General features: G+C 41.9%; 1 protein-coding gene across 1 annotated transcript; it reads left to right on the forward strand.

Moving 5' to 3' along the window:
- The first annotated feature begins 8,101 nt into the window (after positions 1-8,101).
- On the forward strand, positions 8,102-12,057 carry LOC134641330 (extracellular calcium-sensing receptor-like). The gene is made up of 9 exons (XM_063493712.1): positions 8,102-8,307; positions 8,624-8,918; positions 9,024-9,110; positions 9,192-9,461; positions 9,664-9,873; positions 9,972-10,247; positions 10,606-10,833; positions 10,920-11,043; positions 11,147-12,057. The coding sequence occupies exons 1-9, from the start codon at positions 8,138-8,140 to the stop codon at positions 12,055-12,057; spliced, it is 2,571 nt and encodes an 856-aa protein (XP_063349782.1). The 5' UTR covers positions 8,102-8,137.
- The last annotated feature ends 2,486 nt before the right edge of the window (positions 12,058-14,543 follow it).

Genomic DNA, 14,543 nt, shown 5'->3' on the forward strand with positions numbered 1-14,543 from the left:
GTATTTTTCCACATAGACTAGAAAAGCAGCTTTAAAGTAAATTAGAAAGGAGAGAGACTCCAGTAGTTGGGATAGGTTGAATAGGGTGCAGTAGAAACATGTTTTCTCTTTTTTCTTTGGGGGTGGGTGTTAGCAATAATATTTGAATTTTTTATCATTGCAATTGAAACAATGGGCATTCAGCATTAGGCACTTAGATAAATTGTGGCAGCCTTTTACTCTCTCTTTTTTTCAGTCTTGCTTTCTACTTGGAATATTTGTTGGAAATAGCACAATGTTCATGCAAAGATAATGAAAGCATATGTCAAAATGATACTAAACAAACTGTTCAGGAACAACCACATTGTCAAACCACATTCATAGATAAAATATAAATTTGTACAAAAAAAATCCATAAACAAAAATAAATAATGCTTAAAAGAGGCTCTTAATCACACTTTTTGGACCCAAATGTTGCATAATCCTGATGAGACCAGAACTCAACACCAAAAAAGCAATAATGTGTCGTGGTACTGAATCATAATATTTTTCCATATTTAGCAGAAAAGTTAATGCAGAAAAACAAATTAATACATATTATACATTTAACCAAATATATTGAACCTTTAAAAAATTCTTTCCATTCACACCATGAAAGTGAGAACATAGTAAAACAGTTAGGAGAACATATTAAAAACAGTTAGGTACTCTATTTAAACTCTACTACATTTTTTTCATGATTGTGTTAAAATGTAAAACATTTATACTTTTCCAATGCAAGTGTGTGGCTCACCATGATTAAATTTAGCCTTATACATAATACAGTATTACTTTCTCTAAATAAACAAACATTTACATATGGATTCTTATTCTTCTTATTTGAACTTTCTACAGTTGCCAGAAAGGGACAGATTTCTGGCCGATCTTAATGAGTGGTTGTTGCACTCCATCTCTGAAATTTCTGCACAAAGAATGTAACGTCTATGATATGTGCTGAGGTTTGTGTCCTTGTCAGGATTAAGCCATCCTCAGCTTCCAGGTTAGGAAAGGTGGAACAGAAGATATTCAAATACATCCCTCTGTCAGTTCTCTCATTCATATAAGGAATGAGGAAGGAATAACGGGGCTACATGCAGTGATGCTAGTGTTAGTCATGTTAGCCACCTTCAACAGGTAGTCAGACTGAGTCCACAGGCGCACACTCAGAGGTTCAGTTTTGTTTCACTGCAGGGTCCCTTCATTCTTCACATATCCGCGTTGCTTAGAGTAAATCCTGAAGCTGAATGGCCTTTGTACAAGCACACACACTTCTTAGCAGGGCAAAAGTATGAGCACAAACAGCAGTGTAGATCCAGACAGCCAGCCTGTGTCTGTCCAACCAATCAGAGAGCTCCTTACATTGAGCCGCATGGCTAAATTGCATTGCTTCGGGATTTCAAAAATGATCCAACAGTTAAATTGTGTTATTAAATATTTTATTTATTTATACATCGTGAGGTTTCACACAGTTCCTGCTAGTTCCTCCAGTTTCCCATATATTTTGTGTGGTTTATTCCCTACATTAAGGAGTCATACGATGATGATGATGCTTTGACTTAATAATCACAAGAAATGGTATAGATGTCACGGTACTGGTACATGGTACATGGTACATTACCCTCTGTGTATATATATAGTGTGTTTTCCTTTGTTCCTCATCAGGTTGTCTGCGTTTCCCCTGTCTGTCTTTGGCACTCCTTTGGGTGGCGCTGTCACTTGGTGTTCGCTCTCTCTGCGGTAAAGTATCACTTCCTGTTCCTGTTCCAACACACAGTGGTATGTTTGAGTAGCTTATCTGCATAGCAATTTAATTAAAAACTTTTAGATGACTTCTTTTTTCATAGTATAATCTTCACATGCACACTCCTTAATTTATTGCCAAAGTATTTACTCACTGTGTCTTTACTGTTTGGCTAGCTTAGCTTAACTTGTAGCCGACTCGCTAGCAGCATGACCTCTTCACCTGTCCCTCCTGCACTTTCCTGCTCATTGTGTAAGATGTTTAGTTACTCCTTGGCCTCCTTTAGCAGTAATGATACTTGTAATAAATGTAGCCTATTTGCAGCTCTGGAGGCTAGGATTACTGAATTGGAGACTCGGCTTCACACCCTTGATACACCTGTAGCTAGCCAGGCCCCTATAGGCGGTACAGCTGAAGGTAGCGTAGACCCCGCTAGTTGCCCCCGGGCAGGCCCCGAGCAGCAGGGGAAAGAGGACGGCTGGGTGACGGTAAGGAGGAAGCATAGTCTTAAACAGAAGCCTCAGGTACACCACCAACCTGTTCATGTGTCTAACTGTTTTTCCCTACTCAGTGACACACCCACCAGGGATCAAACTCTGGTAACTGGCGATTCTGTTCTGAGACATGTGGAGCTAGAGACACCACCAACCATAGTCAGTTGTCTTCCAGGGGCCCGAGCAGGCGACATTGAGGGAAATTCAAAACTGCTGGCTAAGGGTAAATGTAAATTCAGTAAAATTATAATTCACGTCGGCAGTAATGACACCCGGTTACGCCTGACCCAGCAAAGGTTCAAGCAGTGCTGGACTGGCCCAAACCACCCGACCATCGGCAGCTTCAGCGCTTTCTTGGGTTTGCTAACTTTTACAGATGGTTCATCAGAGATTTCAGTAAAATCACTTTGCCTCTCACCAGCTTAACATCACCCAAGGTGTCGTTTCAGTGGGACCAGTTGGCTCAGGAAGCCTTCACCCATCTCAAGGAGCGGTTTGCCACTGCACCCATCCTTCGCCAGTCAGACCTCACTCAATAGTTCGTGGTGGAGGTGGATGCGTCAGAATCAGGAGTCGGAGCAGTACTTTCTCAATGGTTCGAGGGTAAGCTCCATCCCTGTGCCTTTTTCTTTCGTCATCTCTCCCCAGCTGAGAAGAATTATGGCATCGGAGATCGTGAACTGCTGGCGATTAAACTTGCTCTAGAGGAGTGGAGGCACTGGCTGGAGGGGGCCGCGCAGCAGTTTATCGTATAGACTGATCATAAAAACCTGGAGTACATCTGTTCGGCGCAACGACTCAACTCACAACAGGCCAGGTGGGCTCTGTTTTTTACTCGGTTCAATTTCTCTATCACCTACAGGCAATGCTCCCGTAATGTTAAACCAGTCGCTCTGTCCCGGCGTGACATTCCATGTCCTAATTGCCAGTCTTGATAGCCAGGGATTGGTCCGCCAGGACCTCTGCTCCTGGCCGCCACCCGGCTCACAATGCACCCGACCCCTACAGTGCCTCCTGCAGGTAGTAGGCCTGCAGGAAGATGTGCCCATGTCCGTTTTTCGGGCTGTGCCTGGCCAGGCCCCATGGACTAAGGCCCGACCACCGGACGTTCGCCTTCGGGCACCCTGCCCGGGCCTAGCTCCAGGGCAGGGCTCCGGTAACCCTATCCCAGGCAGGGTGAACTGTTCCCTTGATGGTCTAGTCATAGGGGTCTAGTTCCTCCCCCAAGTGGAAGAGTTCAAGTATCTTGGGGGAGGAACTAGAGTGATGGGAGAAGGGAGTGGGAGATCAACAGACGGATTGGTGCAACGGCCACAGTGATGCGGACGCTGTACCGGTCTGTTGCGGTGAAGAGAGAGCTGAGTGTAAAAGCGAAGCTCTCAATTTACCAGTCAATCTATGTCCCTACCCTCACCTATGGTCACGAGCTGTGGGTAGTGACTGAAAGAACGAGATCGCAAATACACGCGGCAGAAATGGGCTTCCTCCGAAGGGTGGCTGGCCTCTCCCTTAGAGATGATGTGAGAAGTTCGACCATTCGGGAGGGGCTCAAAGTAGAGCCGCTGCTCCTCCACATCGAAAGGAGCCATTTGAGGTGGTTCGGGCATCTGACAAGGATGCCTCCTGGGCGCCTCTTGGGTGAAGTGCTCCGGGCATGTCCCACCGGGAGGAGGCCCCGGGACAGAACCAGGACACGCTGGAGAGATTATATCTCTCGGCTGGCCTGGGAATGCCTGGGTGTTCCCCCAGACAAGCTGGAGGAGGTGGCTGGGGAGAGGGAGTTCTGGGCTTCTCTGCTTGGGCTGCCGCCCCCACGACAAGCTGCAGCCCCGGATAGGCAGAAGAAAATACCTGCTTCCTGCGTGATTGGATCCCTTATGTGGGAGATCGAAGAGCTTATCCGGGAGGCTCAAGAGACCGATCCCGATCCAGAAACAGGCCCCCCTGATCACCTCTTTGTCCCGGCGGCTGGGACCAGTGGGTCCACACTGTCTGTTTTTCCTGTCATTCTGGAGTTAACCGCACCATATCATTCCTGCAAGCGTAATTCTGGTGGCCCACCTTCATCAAGGACTCAAGGGAGTATGTAACCGCCTGCACTACTTGTGCCCAAAATAAGTACTCACATAACCCCCCGTCTGGTTGTCTACAGCTGCTTCCCACGCCTGGCCGACCTGGGTCTCACATTTCTCTGGATTTCATCACTGGACTGCCGCCATCTGCAGGTAATACCACAATATTAACCATTGTTGACTGCTTCTCCAAAGCTGCCCATTTCGTAGCGCTCCTGAAGCTCCCTACGGCCCTGGAGATGGCTCAACTACTCACCACATGTTTTTCGGCTTCAGGGCATTCCTGTGGACATTGTCTTGGACCGGGGTCCTCAGTTCACGTCGCGGGTGTGGAAGGAGTTTTGCTCTGCCAGAGGTGCCAAGGTCAGCCTCTTCTCCGGCTTCCACCCACAAAGCAACCGCCAAACGGAGCACATTAACCAAGAGTTGGAGGCTGCCCTCTGCTGCGTTGCCTCTCATAATCAGGCCATCTGGAGCAAACACCTGCCAAGGATCGAGTATGCTCACAACAGTCAAACGTCCTCCGCTACTGGTGTATTGCCCTTTGAAGCATCTTTAGGATACCAACCACCTCTGTTTCCCATGGTTGAAGGTGAGCATACTGTCCAACATCATCTCCACAGGTGTCGTCGAGCCTGGCGAGCTACTCGGGTGACGTTACTCTGGACCAAGGAACGTAATAAAGCACTCACGGATTGCCATCAGACAGCTGCCCCTGAGTATGTGGTGGGGCAGAAGGTATTGCTCTCCACTCGATTGGTGCCCTTACGGGCCAAATCTAAGAAACTCTCCCCCAACTTTATTGGCCCGTTTGAAATCAGTGCTATAATCAACCCTCCATCCATCCGACTGAAACTGCCACACAATATGTGTATTCATGATGTGTTCCATGTCTCTCAGGTCAAGCCAGTGCTCTCCAGCCCATTGTGCCCTCTTTCCAGGCCCCCACCACCCCCTCCCGGCTCGTGGATGGTCAGCTGGTTTACAACATCACCCGCATCATGGACTCCCGATGCCGGGGTAGGGGATTTCAGTACCTGGTTGATTGAGAGGGCTACGGGCTAGGGCAACGTTCCTGGGTGCCCCGGTCGGCTATCATGAATGAGGGAATGCTCCCGGAGTTCCACCGCCAGCACCCAGGTAAGCCTGGTGGGTCGCCGGGAGGCTCCCATTGAGGGGGGGTACTGTCATGGTCCAAGTGTCTGACCGGCCAGCCCAGTGTGGCTACAAATGTTTTTATTTTTGTTCTGTCTTTTCTCTCGCTTTGCTCTCTCTCTCTCCTGTCTCTCTGCCTGGGCGGAGCTCAGATTGGGCTCCCGCCCTTGGCCCACACGAGGCTGATAGCCTCGCCTCCACCTGCAAAAGTAAGATTAATGCAAATAGTTTTTTCTCCCAGGACTGCTGCTTGGGGCTCGCTCTGACTCTGCTCTCCCTTGTTTCAGTGACTCTGTGAGCGAAGCTCTGTAACCCTCCTCCTACCCCTCAGCTTATGGAGCAAGCTCTGGAAAATTCCCAGTGTAGTACTTATCCTGTACTGGCTGAACAGTACAGGATAAGTACTACACTGTAAAATTCCCGAGCCTTCTGAAGTGACTCTCTGTTTTTGGACTCCAATACGACACACATAGTGTGACTCTTGTCTCATGATTTCATGTTTTGTGACTATCGAGTGAGTTACTGAGATTGCCCTAAGATGTTTAGTGCTTCATAGTTTAGCTCTTGTTCATAGTGTCCAACAGCAAGTTCTAGTATTGAATCTAGTTACTCTGAGTTTCTTTCTTGCCACAGTGTGTAGGTTAATTCTCAGCCCCTGAATTTGTAGCATTGCCTTAGTGTATGAGTTTGAGCAACTCCTTTAGTTCATGTTTTGTGAATTTGCATTTTACATTTTTTTTTCCTTGTGTGTTATCTTCGCATGCCAAAAATCTTGTTTTACACTGTTCCTCCGAGCCTCTGTGTAGTGTGTGCATCCTAATCCTTGAGTTGGCTGCACGGCTGTGACACATCTATTGGCATTGATGGTACAGCACTCGCCTGGTTTACCTCGTAGCTCTCTGTCCATTCAGTTTGTTCAATTATGCACTCACAGATCACTATCTGCTACAGATAATTCCGGTGCACCCCAAGGCTCTGTCCTGGGTCCTTTACTTTTTATTATCTATCTCCTACCCTTAGGTAATATATTCAAGAAATATAACATCCAATTTCCCTGCTATGCAGATGACACCCAGCTCTACTTATCTTCCAAACCTATAGCTACTATCCCACCCACATCTATTTCTGATTGTTTAAGTGAAACCAAGGTCTGGTTTACCCACAACTTTCTTAAACTTAATGGCAAAAAATCATGGATAAAATCATTATCCATTGACCACTCTGTTGTCACACCTTCCCCTCAAGTTAAGAGTCTTGGTGTCATCCTCGACAGCACTCTTTCCTTCACAGCACATATAAATAATATCATTTTCATTTTTGTAATATTAACTGCCTTTGTCCTTTGCTCTCTCCAAACAGTACCACCATTCTTGTCAATGCTCTTGTCATATGTTGTTTCGATTACTGTAATTCTATTCTCTGTGGTCTACTTCATAAATCTCTCCATAAATTGAACATACAACACCTGTTCTGAAACAGCTCCATTGGCTTCCAGTTCACCTCCGTTTCAATTTCATGATCCTGCTTCTTACCTTCAAAGCTCTTCGTGACCTTGCTCCCCCACATATATCTGATCTTCTCCATACATACTTAACCCCTCGTACACTCCGCTCTTCTTCAACTTCCCTTCTGTCTGTTCCACCTGCTCGCTTGACTTCCATGGGATGCAAAGCCTTTGGTTGTTCTTCCCCAAGACTTTGGAATGCACTTCCACCAGATCTTCGGACTACAAACTCTCTCACCACTTTTAAATCGTGTCTTACAACCCATCTATTCAAAATTACATACCCTTCATTATGATTCTGTCTTAACCTATATTTACCTCGTTTAGCTTTTATACTTGCCTTTACACATGCTTGTTTTTTTCATTTACCTTATGTTTTTCTGTATTTATTTATTTTTGTACTATTGTTAGGTGATCTTGAAGGTCTATAATGGGGCCTATAAATAAAATGTATTATTATTATTATTTTTATTAGTAGTAGTAGTAGTAATAGTAGTAGTAAAAAAAACAAAAAAAATATTCTGATGATGACAATTTTACAGTCAAAAATTATTGAATTTTGGACTGGGTTTTTTAAAAAAACATTGCCTGTTGAGATATTCACCATGAACTTTGCTAAACATGAATTACAGTTTGATATTATGGCATATTGGGAGCGGCTAGTGTAATCTCGTGACTTGGGGTAGGACTGCAGGCTGAACCTCTGTGTGGGTCTTTTGTTGTAAGATTCCCAGCTCACCACAATACATATTGCTCCATGTGCACCTGGTGTGTTGGTTGAACCAACACAACATTCATTATTCTGTTATAACCATTGAAAAACAGAATAATATTTAACAAAAATTAAAAAACAGACACAAAATTTTACTTTTTGTGAGCTTGAGGTCATCTTGATAAGTAATACACTCAAATCTGCCTAATCTTACCTAAATCTGCCTGGATACAAAAGTAATATCTGATCAGTGTTTAGGCCCTGCCCTTTCTTCTTGGTTTTCACTCAAGGGCGGTGTGCAAGATTCATGTCAATAAAAGGCAATAGCAATGCAATAAAATGGAATGACTAAGGTCAGAAAATCTGAAAGCTGTCATGAGCTCATTTTTACGAAGCAATTTGCTCTTGTTCATTTTGCTGTATTCCTACTTTTCTTATGCTATGTCCTCTTCTGTGTTTACCTCCTCATGTCAGCTACAGGGCCAATTTCATCTAAACATAATGCACAAGAGTGGAGATGTCATCCTGGGAGGATTGTTTCCAGTCCACCTTTTCTCAAGTGTTCCTGACCTGTCTTTTGCCTCAGAGCCACAACAGTCTTCTTGCCATGGGTAAGTATGACAGGGTGAAACAGGGAAGTAAAACAAGGTAAATATGTCAGGGAAACAACAAAAAGAGAGAGAACAGGGACAAAGATAATGCTAATTTAAATATAAATGTTATGTCTAAAGTAACTATACTTTGTTTTCTTTGATGAAGCTCAGAATAACGCATATTGAATGAAGCTTGTTCTTGATTATTTTTTCATTAAAATATCCCTTTAATTGTTGTTATTCAGTTTCCTTAATTGTTTGTATGAGTATCTTTGTAACATGTTTTCTAATTATCCTGATGTATTTTTCAAATCAAAATGTTTTTTTTTATTAGTTTCTATGTTCAGGGGTTTAGGCAAGCACAAACCATGGCTTTTGCTATTGATGAGATCAACAACAACTCCAACTTGCTGCCAAATGTGACTGTAGGATACACTCTTTATGACAACTGTGCTGAACTTGGAATTGGATTCCGTGGAGCATTGTCATTAGCCAGTGGTCAAGAGGAACAAATTATATTACATAATACATGTGTTGGAAAGCCTCCAGTCCTAGCGATCGTGGGTGAAACTTCCTCTACACGTTCTATTGCTATCTCTAGCGTCTTAGGTTTGTACAGAGTACCCATGGTAAGTTTTCAGTTTAACCATAGAATATTATTTATGGTTATATTGATTTAACTGTAAATTTAATGTCAAAAATAATGTACAATATATTGTCTGTGGTTTTCACAGGTAAGTTATTTTGCCACATGTTCCTGTTTGAGTGACCGTCAAAAGTATCCATCCTTCTTTAGAACGATCCCAAGTGATGCTTTCCAGGTTAAAAATCAATCAGGACAAATACAAAAAGTCAACAGCAGCTGATCAGCAGCACTCATGTTTTAATCTGTATTCACTTAGGTACGTGCTATCATTCAGATCCTAAAACATTTTGGCTGGACTTGGGTAGGTCTGCTCATCACTGACGATGATTATGGACTTCATGCAGCCAGATCCTTACAATCCGAGCTCAGTTTGTCTGGAGAAGGTTGCCTTTCCTACGTTGAAGTTTTACCCTGGGACAAAGACACTGATGAACTCAGGAGGATTGTGAATGTGATGAAAAAATCAACAGCTCATGTGGTCATTGCCTTTGTACATTTGAGTCACATGATAAACCTTATGGAAGAGGTGCAGTTTTAAAAGAATCTGATTGTTTCTTGGTATAAAAATCTGCATCTCTACTCTGTGTAAAAGATGTATTACATTTTTATTTGAATGAATACAGAACACAAACAATATAAAATAAGTTTTAACATCAGGAAATACTTCAGTCACATGTTAATGTCACCAAAATGATCACTTTTTACATTTGGTAAAATATAATACACAGGTAGCAAAGCAGAATGTAACAGGCCTACAGTGGTTGGCCAGTGAAGGCTGGACAGCAACAGGTGCTGTGCTCCAAACACCTAAGTTCATGCCATACCTGGGTGGTACGCTGGGCATTGCTATTCGACGAGGAGAAATACCAGGGCTTAGGGAATTCCTATTAAAAATACGTCCTGACCTACATCACAATAATAACTATGGAAATAGCATGGTGAGAGTTTAAAAATTTACTGTGGTAGTTGTAAGAATTTTTTATTGTCAATATTAAAACATAGCACAAAATAAAAATTCGCCAATAACATATTTCAGGTGAATCAGTTCTGGGAATTCACATTTCAGTGCAGATTTGCACCAGCTCCAGTAGGCTGGATGGAAGGTGGAGGTGCATTATGCACTGGACAGGAAGATCTAGAAAATGTGAATACTAAGTTCTTGGACGTTTCCAACCTCCGGCCTGAGTACAATGTGTACAAAGCTGTTTATGCTCTGGCATATGCCCTTGATGACATGCTGCAGTGCAAGCCAGGAAGAGGGCCTTTTAGTGGGCATAGCTGTGGCACTTTCCAATCACTGGAGCCATGGCAGGTGTGATATTAGTTTATACTTCATCTATGAGTAAATCATTTGTTCTATAACTACTTTAAGAACAAGATGCACCCTGCAGGATTAAAAAAATGCAATGAGATCAAGTATAAAAAAGCTGAAGTGAACTAAATGGATGTTTCATATTGAGTGAAAGTAGTATTTATGTTATTTATATTAGAGCACATTAACTTATATGCATATATATGGCGATTAGAGATGTCCCGTGTTTAATTTAGAATTGGATTTTAATGCATTTATATGTACAGTTATAACAAGTGCTAGATTTAATTTGCCTGTACTTTGAAATCTATTTCTTATATATTACTTTTATAATTTATTAATTTATAATTTTTAACAGCTTCTTTATTACTTGGAAAGGGTAAATTTCTCCACTCCATTTGGTGATCAAGTGTCATTTGATGAGAATGGTGATGTGGTGCCAATATATGATGTGATGAACTGGTTGTGGCTCCCAGATGGAAGCACCAAAGTTCAGAATGTGGGTGAGGTTAAGAGTTCAGCTTTCAAAGGTGAAGAAATCATACTTGATGAAGACAAAATCTTCTGGAACTTTGAATCCAAAAAGGTTATATATGTTTTTTCAGACTTTACCTTTTGTCACATGTACAGTGAATTTCATTCTAGTAGGTAATATTTAAGTTTGTCCAACAGCCAGTTCGATCAGTATGCAGTGAGAGCTGTCCACCTGGTACCCACATGGTGAGAAAGAAGGGGGAACCCAAATGTTGTTTTGACTGCATCCCTTGTTCTGAGGGAAAAGTCACTAATAAGAGCAGTAAGTGTTTATCTTTCAACATGCCATATTTAACTTAATTCATATTAACTATAATATGCATTTTACCATCCTCCCCTTTCTTCATCTTTTTCCTATTTATCAGACTCCTTGGAGTGCACCAGATGTCCAGAGGATTTTTGGTCAAACCCCCAAAGTGACCAGTGTGTGCCAAAGAAGACAGAGTTCCTCTCTTACCTTGAGCCTCTGGGTATTTGTTTGACAGCAGCCTCATTACTGGGCACATTTATATGTGCTGTTGCTCTAGGGATATTTATCTACCATCGCAGAACACCCATAGTACGTGCCAACAATTCAGAACTAAGTTTCCAGGTATTACTGTCACTCAAGTTATGTTTCCTGTGTTCACTACTGTTTATTGGACGACCCAGGATGTGGACATGCCAACTCAGGCATGCAGCATTTGGGATCAGCTTTGTGCTGTGTGTCTCATGCATCCTGGTAAAAACCATGGTTGTTCTGGCTGTGTTCAAAGCCTCCAAGCCAGGAGGGGGAGCCAGTCTGAAGTGGTTTGGTGTTACGCAGCAGAGAGGAACAGTTCTGTGTCTTACATCTGTTCAAGCAGCCATTTGCACTGCTTGGCTTGTTTCTGCTTCTCCAACTCCACATAAAAACACCCAATACCACAATGATAAGATTGTTTATGAGTGTACAGTTGGGTCCACTGTTGGATTTGCAGTGTTATTGGGTTATATTGGCATGTTGGCTCTCCTCAGTTTTCTAATTGCATTCCTAGTGAGGAATCTCCCTGATAGTTTTAATGAGGCCAAGCTCATCACATTCAGCATGCTGATCTTCTGTGCTGTGTGGGTGGCCTTTGTTCCTGTCTATATCAGCTCACCGGGAAATTATGCAGATGCAGTGGAGGTATTTGCCATCCTGGCCTCAAGTTTTGGACTCTTGATCACACTGTTTGGACCCAAATGTTACATAATCCTGATGAGACCGGAGATCAATACAAAAAAGGCCGTAATGGGTCGTGGTGCTGAATCGTAAAAATGTTTCCACATAAATTAAAATACATGCATGAAAATAAATACATATAAATTAATAAATCATGAATATATAAATAATTAGATTCATGCAAGACTCATATTGTTTATACTTGTATATCTTGCCTTTCTCATTCTGATGTATATTTACCATGGTTTATAATACTCTTATATGAATTTGAAAGTATCAACAACAGAAATAGTTGAAACAAAGAAGCTTTAATACATTTTTCAAATAAATGAATTTTATGCAAGGTTGTTAGAATTTTAAACTGTATAACTGATACAAAAACTGCAGGTCACCTTCAGTGATCTGCAGTGAGTATATGGTTTTAGTGACTTTTAAATACAAGGATTTTTTGTTTTTGAGCGCAAATTTTGGATTACAAGCAATTGAGACATTTAGCTTTCACTATTACGCATTCATACACATCTTAGCAGCTATTTTCTTTCTTGCTTTCTTGCTTGACCTGATTGAATCTCACCTGATTTGAATTGCACATTCTGATTGATGGTACTGTGAAGATAGAGGAGGGGTTTTTTCACCAGGTGACAAGATGTTTAGAGGTTTCTAACAACAGTTATTTGGAAGAGCCTCAGTGCAGAATTTAGTGGCGTTTGAAGTTAAAGCATGATTAAAGCAAACGATTTAAACATGGTAGACAGAGAACAAAATAAAATCAATAAATAAAATATGTAAAAATAAATAGAAAATTAAGTAGATAATAAGTGTGCACTTACCAAGTATAGCCAGCTTGTGTATACACACATACTGATACATACACTCACTCATGGAAATACGGCCTTATATCATTAAAAAAACACACATACAAAAACCCTCCAAACAAACAAGGAAACAGACAGTGCTGAAAGAACACACAGTGAGACAATAGGTTTTAAGTTGGTTTCCCCAGGGCTTCAGGCTAGAGTTTAGTCCGAAGATTCCAAGTCAGTGAGAGAGGGATCCGATAAAACGGCTGTAGCAATGAGCTGTATCCTCTTCCGTTGCAGTCAATCTAACATCTCCATCTCCTGTCCTACCATTGAACAGTCCAGCACATGCAAGCTCCTCAGGCTATCTTCAAAAACCACAACAGCACATCTCCCATACAAATTAAATGGGTACAGTCATATCTGTTCATTGTCGGTCATCTCTCGACATTCCAAAAAAAGACAAAAAATTTCCCCACTTTTTTCCCCATCTTTTTAAAGGAAGCATGTTTACCCTTAATCAAAAAAGTACGTTTCTCTAAAGCTTGGGATTTGGACAAAGTCAACAGCCAAGTTCTCAAATGTGGTCTAGTAATGGATCTCCAAGATTTGGCTATATGTATTTCGCTTGTAACAAGCAGTAGATTGCATTTTTCTGGTGAACTTTTCTCAGTTGGCTTTCGGTGGGGAAAATCCCTAGAATACATAGTTTAGAACATGGATTCCGCTTAACACTTGTAATATGCGCAATTACATCTAAGACTTCTTTCCAAAACCTTTGGATTTCAGAAGATTCCCACAGGCAATGCATCAGTGTGCCTTTGTCCCCACAATTAATACATATGTTTGGAATGTTAGGATCAAATTTGTTTAACAGTGTTGGAGTTACATATGTTCTCATTAGCCATTTATATTGGATTAGTTTAAAGTGGGTGTTTATAGATCAGTGGTTCTTAACCTTGTTGGAGGTACGGAACCCCACCAGTTTCATATGCGCATCCACTGAACCCCTCTTTAGTGAAAAATAAAATAGGATTGTTTTTCAAATTCAAGACATACATATTTTTTTTTAGTGGTGCACAAAATGAGCCGTGCATATCACGGCTGAGGCTCTGCTGAACCCCTGAGACCGACTCACCGAACCCCTAGGGTTCGATTGAACCCAGGTTAAGAACCACTGTTATAGACTGTGTTTGGGCTTTCAAGCAGGCTTTCTGTCATTCCTCTATGGTATACTACATTTTAAGTCTTGACACCATGAGGATGTTTAAGAGCCATGTCTGACATTACTATAAAGGCGGGATATTACGCCCTTCCTTTGGTGGTGGTTTATTTCAATGTCCTCTAATGAGTTTAGAGTAGACAGTCTTAGAGATTTTTGAGTTTTTGAAATAAAGCTTCTGATTTGAAGAAATTTGAAAAAATGTTTAGGTGGAATGCCAAATTTCTGTGTCAAGTCATTGAAGCACATCAAATCTTTATATTTTGCTGAATACAGGTAAGAACTGAGCAGTAAGGAGGTAGTGCTTGTCCTTTCTAAATTTACCCAAGATAACTTTGTCACTAAAAACCAGCATGAGGCTGTAGAGAGATGGGCAGCCCAATAGTACCATTTGAGGTCTGGTATACCTAGGCCCCCTCTATCATACAGAAGATATAGTAATGATAGGCATAATCTGGCTTGTCTGTTATTCTAATTAAATTTATTGAAGATTGTTTTTATCTTTGTGAAGAAGTCATCTGGTGGGCTGAGAGGAATGGCTTGGAAAAGATCAAGAA

Source organism: Pelmatolapia mariae, linkage group LG14 (genome assembly GCF_036321145.2).
Source record: "Pelmatolapia mariae isolate MD_Pm_ZW linkage group LG14, Pm_UMD_F_2, whole genome shotgun sequence".
Classification (NCBI taxonomy): domain Eukaryota; kingdom Metazoa; phylum Chordata; class Actinopteri; order Cichliformes; family Cichlidae; genus Pelmatolapia; species Pelmatolapia mariae.